Source organism: Tamandua tetradactyla, chromosome 6 (assembly GCF_023851605.1).
Source record: "Tamandua tetradactyla isolate mTamTet1 chromosome 6, mTamTet1.pri, whole genome shotgun sequence".
Lineage (NCBI taxonomy): Eukaryota > Metazoa > Chordata > Mammalia > Pilosa > Myrmecophagidae > Tamandua > Tamandua tetradactyla.
In genome coordinates this window covers 4,656,841-4,672,135 of record NC_135332.1, presented here as the reverse complement: position 1 = coordinate 4,672,135, position 15,295 = coordinate 4,656,841, and the positions used below count along the sequence as shown (strand labels likewise).

The 15,295-nt window shown below is 40.1% G+C and overlaps 1 protein-coding gene and 1 pseudogene across 1 annotated transcript in view; both read right to left on the bottom strand.

The window, feature by feature from the left end:
* Nucleotides 1-13: 13 nt before the first annotated feature.
* Nucleotides 14-6,989, bottom strand: LOC143686990 (BBSome-interacting protein 1 pseudogene; annotated as a pseudogene).
* Nucleotides 6,990-7,111: 122 nt separating this feature from the next.
* The window catches only part of LOC143686984 (leucine-rich repeat-containing protein 37A-like), an 84,352-nt gene continuing 76,168 nt past the window's right edge, over nucleotides 7,112-15,295 (bottom strand). Inside the window, 5 exon segments of the mRNA XM_077163537.1 lie at nucleotides 7,112-7,305; nucleotides 8,421-8,563; nucleotides 8,644-8,698; nucleotides 10,012-10,058; nucleotides 14,895-14,999. Coding sequence (XP_077019652.1) covers nucleotides 7,221-7,305; nucleotides 8,421-8,563; nucleotides 8,644-8,698; nucleotides 10,012-10,058; nucleotides 14,895-14,999 — 435 coding nt within the window. The 3' untranslated portion in view covers nucleotides 7,112-7,220.

Below are 15,295 nucleotides of genomic sequence, written 5' to 3'. Positions count from 1 at the left end.
TGATTTTAGTTCTGTTATTTTTATTTTCCTGCTTTCAAATTCTTTATGCTTACCCAGTGTCTTCTTAATGTCCTTTAGCCATATTTTTCTCAATCTCCTTAAATTGACCTAGGAGCTTTGTTTGAACCTCTTTGATTATTTGTTCCAAATCCATATCTCCTCCAACTTTTTAATTTCTTCCTTTGACTAGGCTGTGTCTTCCTGTTTCTTAGTATGTCTTAGAATGTTTTGCTGATGTCTGGGCATCTGAATATCGTGATGTGTTTACTCTGATGGTCCATTTCTCTTTCTTGCTTAGGGTTTTATTTTAATTTTTGATTCTTTATTAGAAGTACATTTATTTTAGGTCTTTTAAAAAACTTCTAAACTTCCATTTTACACAGGAAATTTAAAATCATTTAAGGAAGCACATTTGGATCTAGTGAGTATAAGCTTTGTTCCTTGGAAGCATTTAAATCGAAAGAACAGGAGTAAATACATTCTTTTTATATTATATTAGGAAGAAATGATGCATACTTAACTCTCGTGTTTATTGATCTTATCTAGAGCTTAATGAAATTTCTAAAATTTGTGTAATACCTTTCAGCATTCTTATATTCCATTACTGAATAATATTGCTGTTATAAAAATATTCTTCAAAGACCCAACTTTTTACATTTACCAATTTTCAGAAAATAATACTAGCTACAAGTAAATAACAATTGTCTAAAGATCGATCACAGCAAGGGCTCAAGGCCTGTGTGAATTTAAATAGTTTATTATTGACTACAGCAACCAATCTAGAATTATAATTGAAATTTACAACAGTATTCTTAGAAATATACCGATTATAGGTTTAGGTACAGTCTTTTAGAACTCGAGCTCCAAATTTAACTTCACATTTACTTCATGAGCTCTTTAAAGTCCACATTTCTCTGGCTTATAGATAATTATAATAACATTTTCAGGTTTTTAATTGCTTGATACCTGGAAGATAAAGGCCACATAATTGTTAAGTTTTAAAAATTAGTATAACTAAAAATATAGGTGACTATATGGAATAGGTGAGGGTTTTTTAAACATCAGATTTGTTTAAGAGACAGTTTTGTCATTGATCAGGCAAGATAGCTTTAAACGTATGATGCATAAAACTGGTAAAATAGTATGTTAGGTAACATAAAAGCCCAATATGAACATCTTATTCAAGATTAGAAGGTATCTACAAATGCAGGTTTTTAATAGAGGTGTAATGATTCTCTGTATACAGAAACTGCATTTAGATACTTGTGCCTAAGAATGTCATCTATAAAACTAACAGCAATTGGATTGTTGAATAATAATTTGCAATTCTAAACACTTTGGGTAAACAAACCTGACATTTGGGTTAATGTTTTGTGTTCAACAGAAACCAAAATTTTGAAATTCACACTATGGGTTTCATCAGTCTTGGGCATTTTGTATCATTCATGTGAATACTATTGGTTTTATTAACAAATACTATTTTCAGCATATAGATGCGGATTATTTTCTAGTTATTCATAGTCAGAGGGGTGGCGCATGGAAGTGCTAAATCAGCATTCACTTGGTTATTTGCTGCTGTTCCATCTCTGCCATTTCTTGTTGGCAAATTGTATCCTGTGCAGCTCGCAACATTTTCTAGGTTTTCCCGAGTCAGAGGTTTCAAGGGTCAAAGTTTGGGTTTACACAGCACCATTGTGGTTATGTCTTTCCCAGACAACTGCCCTTGTTTTGAAAGAACTTCCCAGAGCATGGACTTCACTTCTGCCATACCTGACTTGGTGGATACAGTGGGTTTGGAGTATTAGATACAGGTCCTTTGTAACTTGGGTTACCCCTTGAGGAGGATGTGGGTGCAGGCAATTCCCACTCTTCCGTCATGTACCCATCGGAATTGCCTGCTTAGGATTTTATTGTTGACTTTGTGTTAAGGCTCTTCTTTGGCACTTGGTTCAATGTATTCTAGATCTTTATAATTACCCATATTTAACTGATCAAAACAGGGCCAAGGACCCATGGAGGGGGAACAGACCAGTTCCAAAGGGCCCTGGGGAGAAGGTCAGGAAAGATGCCAAAAAGCCATTTTTTCCCCTCCCCCCTTTCACCTGCCCTAAGGTGCACTCTCCTGGCCTTCTCAGCAGATGGTGCTCTTTGGCAAACGTTTACCCACGCCCTAAGTGGGGAATGTATTTTTTTTTATTTTTTATTTTTTATTTTTTGACATTTGCACACCAATGTTCACAGCAGCATCATCCACAATTGCAAAGAGATGGAAACAGCCAAAATGTCCATCAACAGACGAGTGGCCAAACAAATTGCGGTATATACACATGATGGAATACCACGCAGCTTTAAGACAGAACAAATTCATGAAGCATGCAATAACATGGATGGACCTAGAGAACACCATGCTGAGTGAGTCCAGCCAAAAAACAAAGGACAAATACTGTATGGCCCCACTGATGCGAACCGACACCCGAGAACAAACCTGGAACATGTCATTGGTAATAGAGTCCAGCAGGAGTTAGAAACAGGGTAAGATAATGGGTAATTGGAGCTGAAGGGATACAGACTGTGCAACAGGACTAGATACAAAAACTCAAAAATGGACAGCACAATAATACCTAACTGTAATGCAATCATGCTAAAACACTGAATGAAGCTGCATCCGAGCCACAGTTCCTTCTTTTTGTTTGTTTGTTTGTGTCTTTTGTTTCCTCTTCCCCCTCCTTTTCCCTATATATATATTTTTTATTTTTTATTATTATTATTTTCATTTTCTTCTCTATATTAACACTCTACATCTTCCTCTGTTGATCTGCTAGTTCCCCTCCCAAATCGATGCAAATGCACCAAGAAACGACGATCATACATCTATGCGATGATATTAAGAACCACTGATTGCATATGTAGAATGGAACGACCCCTAAATGTTGTGTCAATTTCTCTTCTTTTATTCAACCAATAAAAAAAAAATGTTGTGATAGTACGGAATCAGTACTATATCTGGATTCAATTTTTGCACATGCGCTCCTTTACCTGGGAACTCTGAAAACTGATTGTCCCTTAGGCAAGGCTGAATGCTAAGGAGAAAGGCACTTACTTGTCTCTAGTTAAAATATTGAGTAAAGGCTTTCCCACATAGATGAAATTCCTAAGGTTTCATTACAGTGTGACTTCTCTTATGTTTTCTAAGGTTAGAATAATGGGCAAAGACTTTCTGACATAAATGACATTCATAGGGTTTCTCTCCAGTATGACTGTTCTCATGTTGTCTAAGGTTAAAATATTGGCTGAAGGCCTTCCCACACAGATGGCATTCATATGGTTTCTCTCCAGTGTGAGTTCTCTCATGTTGTTTCAGGCTAGGAGAATGAGTGAAGGCTTTATCACATAGATGACATTTATATGGCTTCTCTCCGGTGTGAATTCTCTCATATTTTGTAAAGTAAGAACAATGGGTGAAGACTTTCTGACATAAATGACATTCATAGAGTTTCTCTCCAGTGTGAATTTTCTTATGTTTTCTAAGGACAGAACAATGGGTGAAGACTTTACCACATAAATGACACTAATATGGTTTCTCTCCAGTGTGAATTCTCTCATGTACTCTAAGAAGATGAACTGAATGCTTTCCCACATTGATGGCATTCATAGGGTTTCTCTTCAGTGTGAGTTCTCTCATGTTTTCTAAAGTAAGAACAGTGGGTGAAGACTTTACCACATAGATGACACTCACAGTTTCTCTCCAGTGTGAATTCTCTCATGTACCCTAAGATTAGACACAGAAGTAAAGGCTTTCCCACATATACGACATTCATATGGTTTCTCTCCAGTGTGAGTTCTGGGCACAAAAATTCCTTCGCCTCCTGTCACGTAAAGGGGATTACAGATTCACATGCACCACTAGCACCAAATGATACTATTTTTTGTGTGTGTGGGGGGTGGGCAGGGGAGCAACTTACGAGCAACATGACAATGCACTCAATCCTCCAAGCAGTCATGTTCCCACAGAGAAAGTTTAGGCCAGACTTAGCCCGACCATGCACACCATGGCTAGAGTTCCCGTGCAGAGTGGACTAGACTTACCCCGGGGGCATTACATGTTTGTAGAGGTGGTGAGGCAGAGGACATCTGTGCCACCACAATGGAAGCTCTACGATTGAAGAAATGGACTCATTAGAAAGGGGACTCAGGAGCTCAGTGGCTGGTATCGGCTTATTTTTCCATTGAGCTCGCTGGAACCGGCTGAGCTAGCTCTCTGCCAGGCTACTAAAAGAGGAAAGGAAACATGAATTTGTCACTCCTAAATTACCAGCACTTTACTGATCCCCATTCCCAAGTTATATTTGTACCTTGTCATCCCCTGGAATCTACCATAAAAGTCTCAAATCCAATCTTCTATTTCCTGAATGTGAGCTCCTGTCCTCTCAGGGCATGTTCATATATATCCACCGTATGCATTTTTCAGTTGCATAAAAATTGTGTACATCCATTTTCTCTCAGTTTTTACTTAGTCTGAACCTCCCAGTTGATCTCTTGGCATCTCTCCTAGGCCTCTTTCTAAAACTCAAGCTTGATCGTGTCTCTCTTCAGCTTAAAACTTCAATAAGTAGTTTATCACCTGCTTGGACAAGGTCCCTTCAGGATCTGGGTCCCTGCTGAGCCGGGCAGCATCCCCTACTGCCCCTCCCTCCTTGTCCTTCAGGCCTCCGGCCACAGCAGATGCGTACAGTTCAAGAACCCCTCAGGGTTTCGTGTTCCCTGCTTTGTCCTCTCTCGTCTAGAATGTACTTCCTTCCTCTTGTCAGTCTAAAGACCTCTGTTTTTCTTCCCTTTCCCTCTCTCCAAGCTATTCCTTAGACCCGCTCTTTTCCAGCCAACAAAGAGCCGAACTACTACTTGTGTACTTGATCTAAGGAGACACATCTCCTCCACAGGCTGGCCAGGCAAAACTTCTGCCCAATTTGGGACAAGTTGGGCAAAACAGAATCTCACTCTTGGAAATTTTAATTTAGAATTATGATAGTGGACTAAGAAGAATTATGCACATCTGAGGTGGTGTTATATATAAAAATATTATGCAGGTCTCATTTTATGCTCCAAATATGACATAGTATAAAGCCATTCAAAAATGGGAACTTGGAGCTATCTGGGTTCCCAGTCCAGACTTTTGGGAAAGAGCAGTACAATAATTTATATTTTTGGTTTCTTGTCAGCTCCCTGTCTTTATGGCCAACTTTCCTATTAAAACCAAGCCCTATTATAAGGTTTGAGTGGTAAGGGGAGTTTCGTTCCTTGGGACCTAACAGGTAACTAAAGTGCCTGGTACTGTACGTGGCCCACAGTGGGTGTTCAATAAACAGCAGCTGCCATCACCACCACCATCACCCTTCTGCTGGACTCGGACGGCAACCATGGCTTATCCTTCTCTAGTTCCCTGTGCCCTATAGCAGGGCAGTGTAATGGTTCAGAGCTTTGGGGTCCTGGGTTAAAACCCTAACTCATCAGTTTGGGATGTATGGCTTTGGGCAAGGTACTTGCAGTCTTTGGGCCCTGTTTACTTATCTGTCAAATGATAACTGTCATTTACTGTCTGTTTACTTATCTGTCAGATGACAGTTGATGCTTCCGTGGAACTCTGGGCTCGGTGAGATAAAACTGTAAAATGTTGCACCCACGGCTTGGCGTCAGGTAAGCAAATAGTAAAAGGCATCACCTGCTGCTGCCATTTCCTATTTAGTCTTGTGCTTTAAATACAGTAAACATTTGTTGGCTTATGAAGTCACTACAGAGAAAAACACTTGTTTTCCATCCTCAGTAAAGTTAACTTGGGCAGGCATCAAGAAAACAAGCAGGTGTTTCTTGCCTGGCATCCGCAAAGTGATGAAACAGGTGAGAAACTAAGGGGTGTTCATTTTGCCTGGAACCCTAATCAGCCAAAACTGCTGGGCTGTTTCTAGCTGCTGTGCTCTTCTGAGGGCTCTGTGCTCAAGCTCCTTGGCTGGCATCGTTCCTCGCCTCAGGTTACTTCAGGGTCAGGAAGCTCAATAGGTTGATGATCAAATCTTTCTCACTTAGAACTTTTTTTACTCACTAATGTGCCCAACTCTCACTAACTTAAGAACCGTGATTTTTTAATGACTTTTTCTTTGCTTTTAGTGAAACATTTAAAGAGCTGCAGCCATCCCCTCCTTGTTCTCTATGGGTCTGATCCCACGTGGTCGGGTGGAAGGAGTGGGGGAACCCTTGCCTTTTCTGCAGTTTTTACTTGAACCATCACTTGCAATCATGCAGCTGTGGATCCATCCAGTGGGTGAGGAAGGAAGCGGGTAGGTCAGGGGGTTTGGCACTGGGTTGGGCTAAAGGGAATGGAGCCTCAGGTGGCTGGGGGTGGCAGGGGGGAGGCTAGGTCCTCACCAATATGTTTTCTAAATCAGCATCTTTCCAGGCCTGAAGGGCGCAATTTTGGGCAACTATTGTTGTCACACATTCTTCCTTTACCCTTATCCCTCCAGCACCTTCCTGCTAGCTATATCCAAGGGTTGGGAAAATTTAAAAGGGAAAAAAAAAAAGGCAATGTGAATTTTCCACTGGCTTGTAAGGGTGGAGGACCTCCTACCAAGACAGGACACGTTTTTTTCCCTGAGTTTGAGGGCTTGGGAAAAAGATAGGACTTGGCCCCACAGTGGAGTTCGATTCAGTGATCCAAATATTCTGGCAACCTCAAAAGCCCTATGAGAGCAGCCAAAAGGCGAATAAGCCCCGCTGGCCCGCTCCCAACATGGCGTGGGTGATGGCAGCTGGGGGACCAGAGGCTGCTCCCATAATGAGGTGTTGAAGAGAGTACCAGAATAAATTGGTATCTGAGCTAATAATCTATACCCCTTGAAATGGATATATTTTCAGTTTCCCAGGAACAGTTTATATTGGGGAAATGGGGGAGAGAAGCCCCTATTCACCCTTCTGTGCCCGTACTGTCTCTTAGAGAAGTGTGGCTGCCACGGGGAAGGCTAGCTCTGTCCTGCTTTTCCTGCCTATGGCCCTTGATAAACACCCTGTTATTTTCATGTAAATATTTAACTATTTACATTTAAATTCCTTACCACGTGGCTAAGATTGGTTATGGATTTTATACATTTTAAAACGAGAAAAATAACTATTTACAAGCAATGCTGAGAAGCCAATATTAGAAAATAAAATCTGCCGTGGCCTGAGGGGGCTCAGTCGGTGGTGTCTTCCGCGGCTTCAGTCTCCTCCCCGGGCTCTTCAGTGGCCTCTGTCTTCTCTCCTGGGGTGCTGAACACCCTGCGGGGAGAATAACACCAATGCCTTTTACTCTTGAAAGGAGCAAGAACATTTTTTTTATTGTGCTTTTTTTAAAATTAATTAATTTATTAATTAATAAATTTAGCAACAAACTAAAACATTAACATGTGATCATTCCGTTCTACATATATAATCAGTAATTCACAATATCATCACTTAGTTGCATATTCATCATTTCTTAGAACATTTGCATCAATTCAGAAAAAGAAATAAAAAGACAACAGAAAAAGAAATAAAACGAAAACAGAGAAAAAAAAGATTATACATACCATACCCCTTACCCCTTGCTTTCATTGATCACTAGCATTTCAAACTAAATTTATTTTGACCTTTGTTCCCCCCATTATTTATTTTTATTCCATATGTTCTACTCGTCTGTTGACAAGGTAGATAAAAGGAGCATCAGACACAAGGTTTTCACAATCACACAGTCACACTGTGAAAGCTATATCATTATACAATCATCATCAGGAAACATGGCTACTGGAGCATAGCTCTACATTTTCAGGCAGTTCCCTCCAGCCTCTCCATTACATCTGGAGCAAGAGAATTTTTTAAAATTTATTTATTAATTAAAAAAATTAACAAACCAAATAAAATATCAACATATATAATCAGTAATTCACAATATCATCACTTAGTTGCATAGTCATCATTTCTTAGAACATTTGCATCAATTCAGAAAAAGAAATAGAAAGACAATAGAAAAAGAAATAAAACGAACACAGGAAAGAAAAAAAATGATTATACCTACCATGCCCCTTACCCCTCGCTTTCATTGATCATTAGCATTTCAAACTAAATTTATTTTAGCATTTGTTCCCCCTATTATTTATTTTTATTACATATGTTCTACTCATCTGTTGACAAGGTAGATAAAAGTAGCATCAGACACAAGGTTTTCACAATCACACAGTCACACTGTGAAAGCTATATCATTATACAGTCATCAAGTCATCATCAGGAAACATGGCTACTGGAGCACAGCTCTACAGTTTCAGGCACTTCCCTCCCTCTGCTCGATTACATCTGGAGCAAGAGAATTGTAACTCCTCATTTGAGACAGGAAGTTTACACTGTTCCCAGTCATTTACCCTGAATCCACGTTGAAAATCTCGTCCTCGTCGGAAGAGTCCTTGTCGTGGAGCTTCTGTACCATGGTCCTCTTGCGGGAGGCGTTGAGGGGTCTATACATATCCCTGAGCCAAAGCGGCTGCCTCCTCCAGGAAAATCCCTCCTGGGAAACAGAGGAGGAAATATTAATTATGCATTTCCCTGTTTTCTCGGGCCGCAGCGCTGAATCCTCTTCAAATTTACCTGACTCTTTTTATCTGGTGCGCATCTCCTTTGCAGCAGATATTGAAAAAAGCCCCTTGGGGGTAAAACAAACACACAAGACAATTAGTGATTCATGGCGTTTCCCATGTCTCTTACAACATAGCTCTCCGGTCTCAGCAGGACTAAACCACAACTCGCAAAATCACTACAGACCTTGAGTTCTAAAAACAATTCCGCATGTGCTGGGCTTCCAGGAGCTCTCTGGGTCTGTCCAAAAGGGCCCCATAATGTCCCTGGGGAGACCTCTGTATGTGGTTTGTCATGGAGGAGGCGGGATTTTCAGCCTTACTCACCCACTTGGCAAATGCCCTTGTGCAGGGCAATCTTTTCTAGAAACACTTTACATCAGCTCTTTTCAGCTGTGGTTTCCCATGCAGCCTTTGCTAGAGTAGGAGGGGAGTGGAGGAGAAGATGCTTCTATCCTATAAGTTGAGTCATACCAAGTTAAAGGCCTTAGTCTAACTAGCAACATTATCTAGCTCATTGATTTAGATATCAATTGAGCTGACTAGTTTAGAGGTCATTACCAACATTAAAAAAACAAACAAAACAAAAAGAATTAGAACAGAATAGAAAATAGAGTGTGGAATAGGTTTGCTTTAGAAACTACTCATGTCTATGTAAGTATACTGGTATTGAATATATAAATATATGCACAATATATATATTGTGATAGAAAATATAGCTCATGGCCCAAGCACTGTATCATCAATACAGAAGTATGAAAAAAAAAATACAGAAGTATGCAAAGGGAACAGAACCATCTTCTTTCTGGACACTCACTAGTGGTATGAACATGGGGCAAGGCATTTTCTCTTTCTCCCTCTTCATTTCCTTATTATAAAAGGAAGAGACACAAGCTGCTGCCTAAGGTCCCTCCCAGTTAAAATTCAATGAGCTGAGATAAAGGGGATGGGGAGGGGCTTGAAAACTAGTAGGATGAGAAGGAAGTTTTCTGGCTACTTTCTAGGAAGGACTCTTGTACTTTACCTTCCCTTGGCCTTGAATGAGACTGGTTTCCGTATTTTCAAGCCATCCAGCCTTCCCTACACCTTCCCCAGAGACTCTAAAAAGGCCTCTGGCCAGCCCGATGCCCATCAAGAGCAGGAAGAAACAGGCTCAGCTCAGACCTCTCCTCCTCCCTGCCCTCTTTTTTCGAGGCAGTGATGAAATCTGTGCTAGGCCCCTCTGGGGAACTAATTTCTTAGAGCAAGGCAAAGTATTAGGATAAGTATTCTACCTTTGACTGTTTCCACATTGAAAACTGAGAGGATTGAAATAGATGAGCTCTAGGTTCTCTTCTAGTTTTAAAATTACATTTAAAAAAATTGCCAGGCTAATATTTACCTTGGGGCTCCTTTATCTTCCTCTGATGCTAGTCTATGAGAATAAATCTGTTTTGGAAGCAAACATAATCATGATTATTCATCACAATGACCATTATCTCCAAACCTTTATTCATTCCTTTTATTTAAGTCTCATCTTCCCAGCTAGATGACAACTTTTTTTTTTTTTCATTTGGCACGTGCAGGCTCTGAGAATTGAACCCGGGTCTCCCACATGTCAGGCGAGAATTCTACCACTGAGCTACCCTTACTGCCAACAACTTTTTTTTAATAGTGAAAAATAACATATATACAAAAAAGCAATAAATTTCAAAGTACACCTGCAACAAATGGTTGTATAACAGATTTTGGAGTTTGTTATGGGTTACAATTTCACAATATTAGGCTTTGACTTCTAGCTACTTTAAGACACTGGAGACTAAAAGAAATACCAATATAATGATACAGCAGTCATACTCATTTGTTAAATCCTATCTTCTCAGTTATAACTCCACTTCTCCTTTGATCCTTCTCCCAATCTTTAATGGGTATTTGGGCTATGCCTATTCTAACTTTTTCATGTTGGAAAGGGCTGTTGATAATATTGGATAGGGGGATGGAACTAGTTGATGTTCTGGAGAGGCTGGCCCCTCTAGATTTCAGGACTTATCTGGCCTAGGCACATATCTAGAGGTTGTAGGTTTCTGGAAAGTAATCATAGTGCACGGAACCTTTGTAGAATCTCAGAAGAAGCCTTAGGTGTTCTGTTGGGTTGGCAGGAATAGTACTGGTTGGGGTTTGCAAACCATGATAAGTAGCAATATCTAGTTGAAGTCTCTCAACTCTACTTGAACTCTCTCAACCACTGATACCTTATTTGCTCCACTTCTTTCCCACTTTTGGTCAGGAAGGCACTGTCGATCCCATGGTGCCAGGGCCAGGATCATCGCTGGAAATCATACCCCACGTTGCAAGGGAGACTTTCACCCCTGGATGTCATGCCCCACATAGGGGAGGGTAATGATTTCACTTGCAGAGCTGGGCTTAGAGAGAGTGAGGCCACATCTGAGCAACAGAAGAGGACCCCTGAAAATAACTCTTAGGCATACCTATAAGTAGGCTAAGCTTCTCCACTGCATAAATTAAGCTTCACAAGAGCAAGCCTCAAGATCAAGGGCTTGGCCTATTTATTGTCTTGGGAGTCCCTAATGTTTGAGGCAGTATCAGGGATTTCCTTGGTGGTAAAGTTTAATAGTTCCACATTTTTTCCCTCCCATCCCTCAAGGCACTTTGCCAAAACTTTTTAATTATCTGCTCAATATATTCTGGAATATATCGGGTCATTACATTAAGCTGTACAGGATTACAAGCCCTCATTCCCATTCTGGGCTCCCTGTGTTTGGGCTGTTTAAATGATCTATCCAGTCAGGTTGAGTTAGATTATGTGCTACCAAAAATTTAGGTTCTTGACACAATAAACCTCTCTTTGTTTGGCTAGATGACCACTTTTTTTGAGGACAAGGATTTTAACTTATTTAATGGTTTTTTTGGCTCTTCCATAGTACCTAATTTAGGACCTTGAATACAGGTGGCACTTAATATATTTTACTGAAACTGTTTTATAAGACATTCAACACAGAATTCCCAATAAAAATCTCTTAGAAGTAGGAAAAAAAGGAAACAACCTTAACTTGATAAAAGTATCTACCAGAAGTCTAAATAACTGCTTTGCTTTAAAGTCAGTAGAGAACACTGCCTGTTATTACTGCTATTATTTAACACTTCCTTTATTATTTAGGAGCCCCTCCTAAACATGATATTCACAAGGCAGCGAGGGGAACTAGGTTCCCTATCTCAACCACATGAAAACCGACCAAATAAAACAAATTTCAGATAGATTAAAAAATATCAACAACAACACACTGTTATCAAAGTGTTAGAAGAGGGTGGACCACAGTGGCTCAGCAGGCAGAGTTCTCATCTGCCAGAGACCTTCTTACCAGTGCCTGCCCATGCAAAAAAAAAAAAAGTGAAGAAAATATAGGAAACTCTTTAGACCCTGAGTTAGCAAAGTCCTCCCTAATGAGACCTACACTCCCTAGGCCATGAGGAGAGGCCAACAGATAGGATTATATAAACACACCTCCCACTTTTTTTAGCCTCTGCCTCATTTTTCACTGGATTTGCTTTGTCCTTTTCTTGTTGTTTTATAAAAACTCTTTTCATATTAAATATATTATCACATTATTTCTTTGTATGTCAAAATAACATTTCAACTATTTCCCACTCGTTTTTGTCTTTAAGGAGTTGTGGTAGTTAGATTCAGTTGTCAATTTGGCCAAGTGAACGTGCCTAGTTCTGTTGCTGTGGACATGAACCAATGGTACGTGAACCTCATCTGTTGGTGATTACATCTGCAGTTGGCCAGGAGGCGTGCCTGCTGCAGTAAATGATGATTGATTTAATTGGCTGGTGCTTAAATGAGAGAGCTCAACGTAGCACAGCCCAAGCAGCTCATCATACCTCATTTCAGCACTCGCAGCTCAGCCCAGGCCTTTGGAGATGCAGAAAGCAATCACCCTGGGGAAAGTTGCTGGAACCTAGAGACCTGGAGAGAAGGCCAGCAGAGACCATCCTGAGCCTTCCCACGTAAGAAAGAACCTCAGATGAAAGTTAGCTGCCTTTCCTCTGAAGAACTAATGAAATAAATCCCCTTTTATTAAAAGCCAATCCGTCTCTGGTGTGTTGCATTCCGGCAACTAGCAAACTAGAACAGGAGGTTTGTTAGGCAAAACAGAACACTGATAAAAAGAAGCATAGGATTTATGGGCAGTGGTTCCAGCTGTTTTTGGTTTTGTCACTGGAGCCTAAGTTGATCACGTTGATCTATAAAAGAAGGATGATAACATCTTCCTTGTAGGCCTGTTTTGAGGATTAAGTCAGACAATACGTAAAGCTCTTACTCCAGTGCTTGTCATAAACAAGTGAGAAGTTTGCTAATGGTATCAAAGACAAAGTTGTTAAATGTATAAAAGTTTTCTGTCCATAATATCAGGTTTAGGATGCTCTTTCCCACCACGAGATTATAAAATACTGCTTCTGTTTTCCTCTAATGCTTTTATTTATGGTATCCTTTTTTAAGTTTACTGAAATATGTCTGTTTAAGGTAAGAAATATGGATCTATCGTTATTTTCCCCAAAATAGTTAGGCAGCTGTTCTAAACCATTCATTAATTTCCCTCCACTGATAAGAATATTAAAAGGTGACAATTAAAAAGTCTTAGGAATGCATGGCTCTGTCTATAGTTGGATTCTGTATGCTATTTCAAATAAATATTAGGGTGCATTATTCTTCATTGTGGAATTGGCATAATGCCTTCTCTCTCTTCCTTTGAGAAGCATTATCATCTGCTTTATATAAAACACTGCAATGGTTCCTGGCCTCAAAAAGCTTATAATCTCAGTGGCGAAAATGAAAACATAAAGAAATACAAATATAAGATTAAACTGTACATAGAAATGAAAAGGAGCATAGGATTTTACAGAAAGGAAAAGGTCACAAGCCACCTGCAGGAGCAGAGGAACTGTCCGGGCAATGGCAGGTGACTGTCTCCCTAGAGGCCATGCCAAGATGACCCATTCTGGTCCCCAGCCTCCTAGACTGAGCATAAGCCTCTGTCCTCACCAAGAGAGAACTCACTTCTTCCTGTCAGGGCAGTCTCACCCTATCAGTATCACAGGACCAAACAAAAATCAGAATGCCAGATTATGACTTGACAATGAGAAATACATCTGCTCAACAGATAGAACATCTGCGGCCACACCATCAGGGAATTATGTCTCTGTTGAGCCCGGCCTATGTGGCACACGAAAGCACAGTCAGAGGCCATTTGATGAGAAGAGAATTAGAACAAAAGGAATCAGCTGGTTTCAGCATTGAATGGAAAGGACGGAGGCAGCCAGATGCAGGCACCTCCCCAACAGGCATAGCCTCCTAGTGGGCCTCCTAATGGGCAATAAAATATTGCCCATTAGGAGGCCCTAATATTGCCCATTAGGAGGCCCTGAGTGAAATAATGGGATTTTAGATGGGCACAAGGCACAAATGGAAGTTGGAATGGGCATGGTGTGACTGGAGTGTGGTGAAGAGTTGCTTTGGCTGGCATCGAGAGCTGCCATGACTGTAGAAAAGGCAAGTAAGGTAAATTAGGTTGGACTGGTATGGTAGGGCCCAGATCATCACTCTTTTAAATCACTCTTTTGGTAAGCTAGTACCCTCCTACTGGGAAAATTAACAAACCTTTATGTAATTGAACAAAAGGAATAGGCTTCATGCAGTAGAATGGCCTGGTGCCCGAGTTTAGCTGCAATATTTTAACTTAAACTATTTAGACAATGCCTTACACACTGGAGAAGAAAGATGCTAAATACATCTAACAGATCTATAAGATAACACTTTTATTTTTTTCCTGAGTCTTATCTCCCCAGGGTGACTGATAGCTCCATGAAAGTAGAAATTATATTGCCTGTTGTCATGTCAACCAATAAGGAAAGAATGAGAGAGAATGGGAGAAGGGGATACAATGGGAGTGACTGTGAGTCCATCAAAGTACTGACAATTTTGGGTTGAAGAAATTTTGCTATCATGTCAACTCTGACCTTAAACTTAACTGCTAAAAGTAGTCTAACAGCTTGTTGTCAGATCTCCTGGGAGGAGGGCTCCTTTAAAAATTCCTGGAATATACTTTGCAATACAACAGAACAATGAAGTGTACCTCGGTCCTAATGACTGAAGAGGAATGTCAAGTATAGTAGGTGGGAAGGTGCCTTGATTTTCAGTTTGTGGATTCTGAATCTATTATAAAGACAGGATGTATTCTGAAAACCTGAATTAATTGTTCTTACCTCAATGAGACAGAAAATTATAATCAAAATCATCACTACCACAGTGACAGATATTGCCAAGATGAGTTTGTTGTTATAGCCATATCCTGGAACTTCTTTTGTAAGCTGAAAAAAGGAAGAACAGTTTCATTTTTTTTTTTTTAAGGGAAGCAATGGAAAGGATGGAAGCTAACTATTCAGTTTCAAAAACCCCATTCTTCCAGGTGAGTCTAATTTCGAGTTTTTTAAAGAACGTATCAAGTTTAATGTGTTAGGTAATATTATTAAGCATTCTTCTATAATTTATGTGTTGGATCCTCTTCTTATCCACTCTAGGAATAGTGGTGCCATTCTCTAAAGTGGGAGGAAACTGTCTTGGTCAAAGTTACATAGCCAAGACAAGATATGGGCTGGGAACCCCT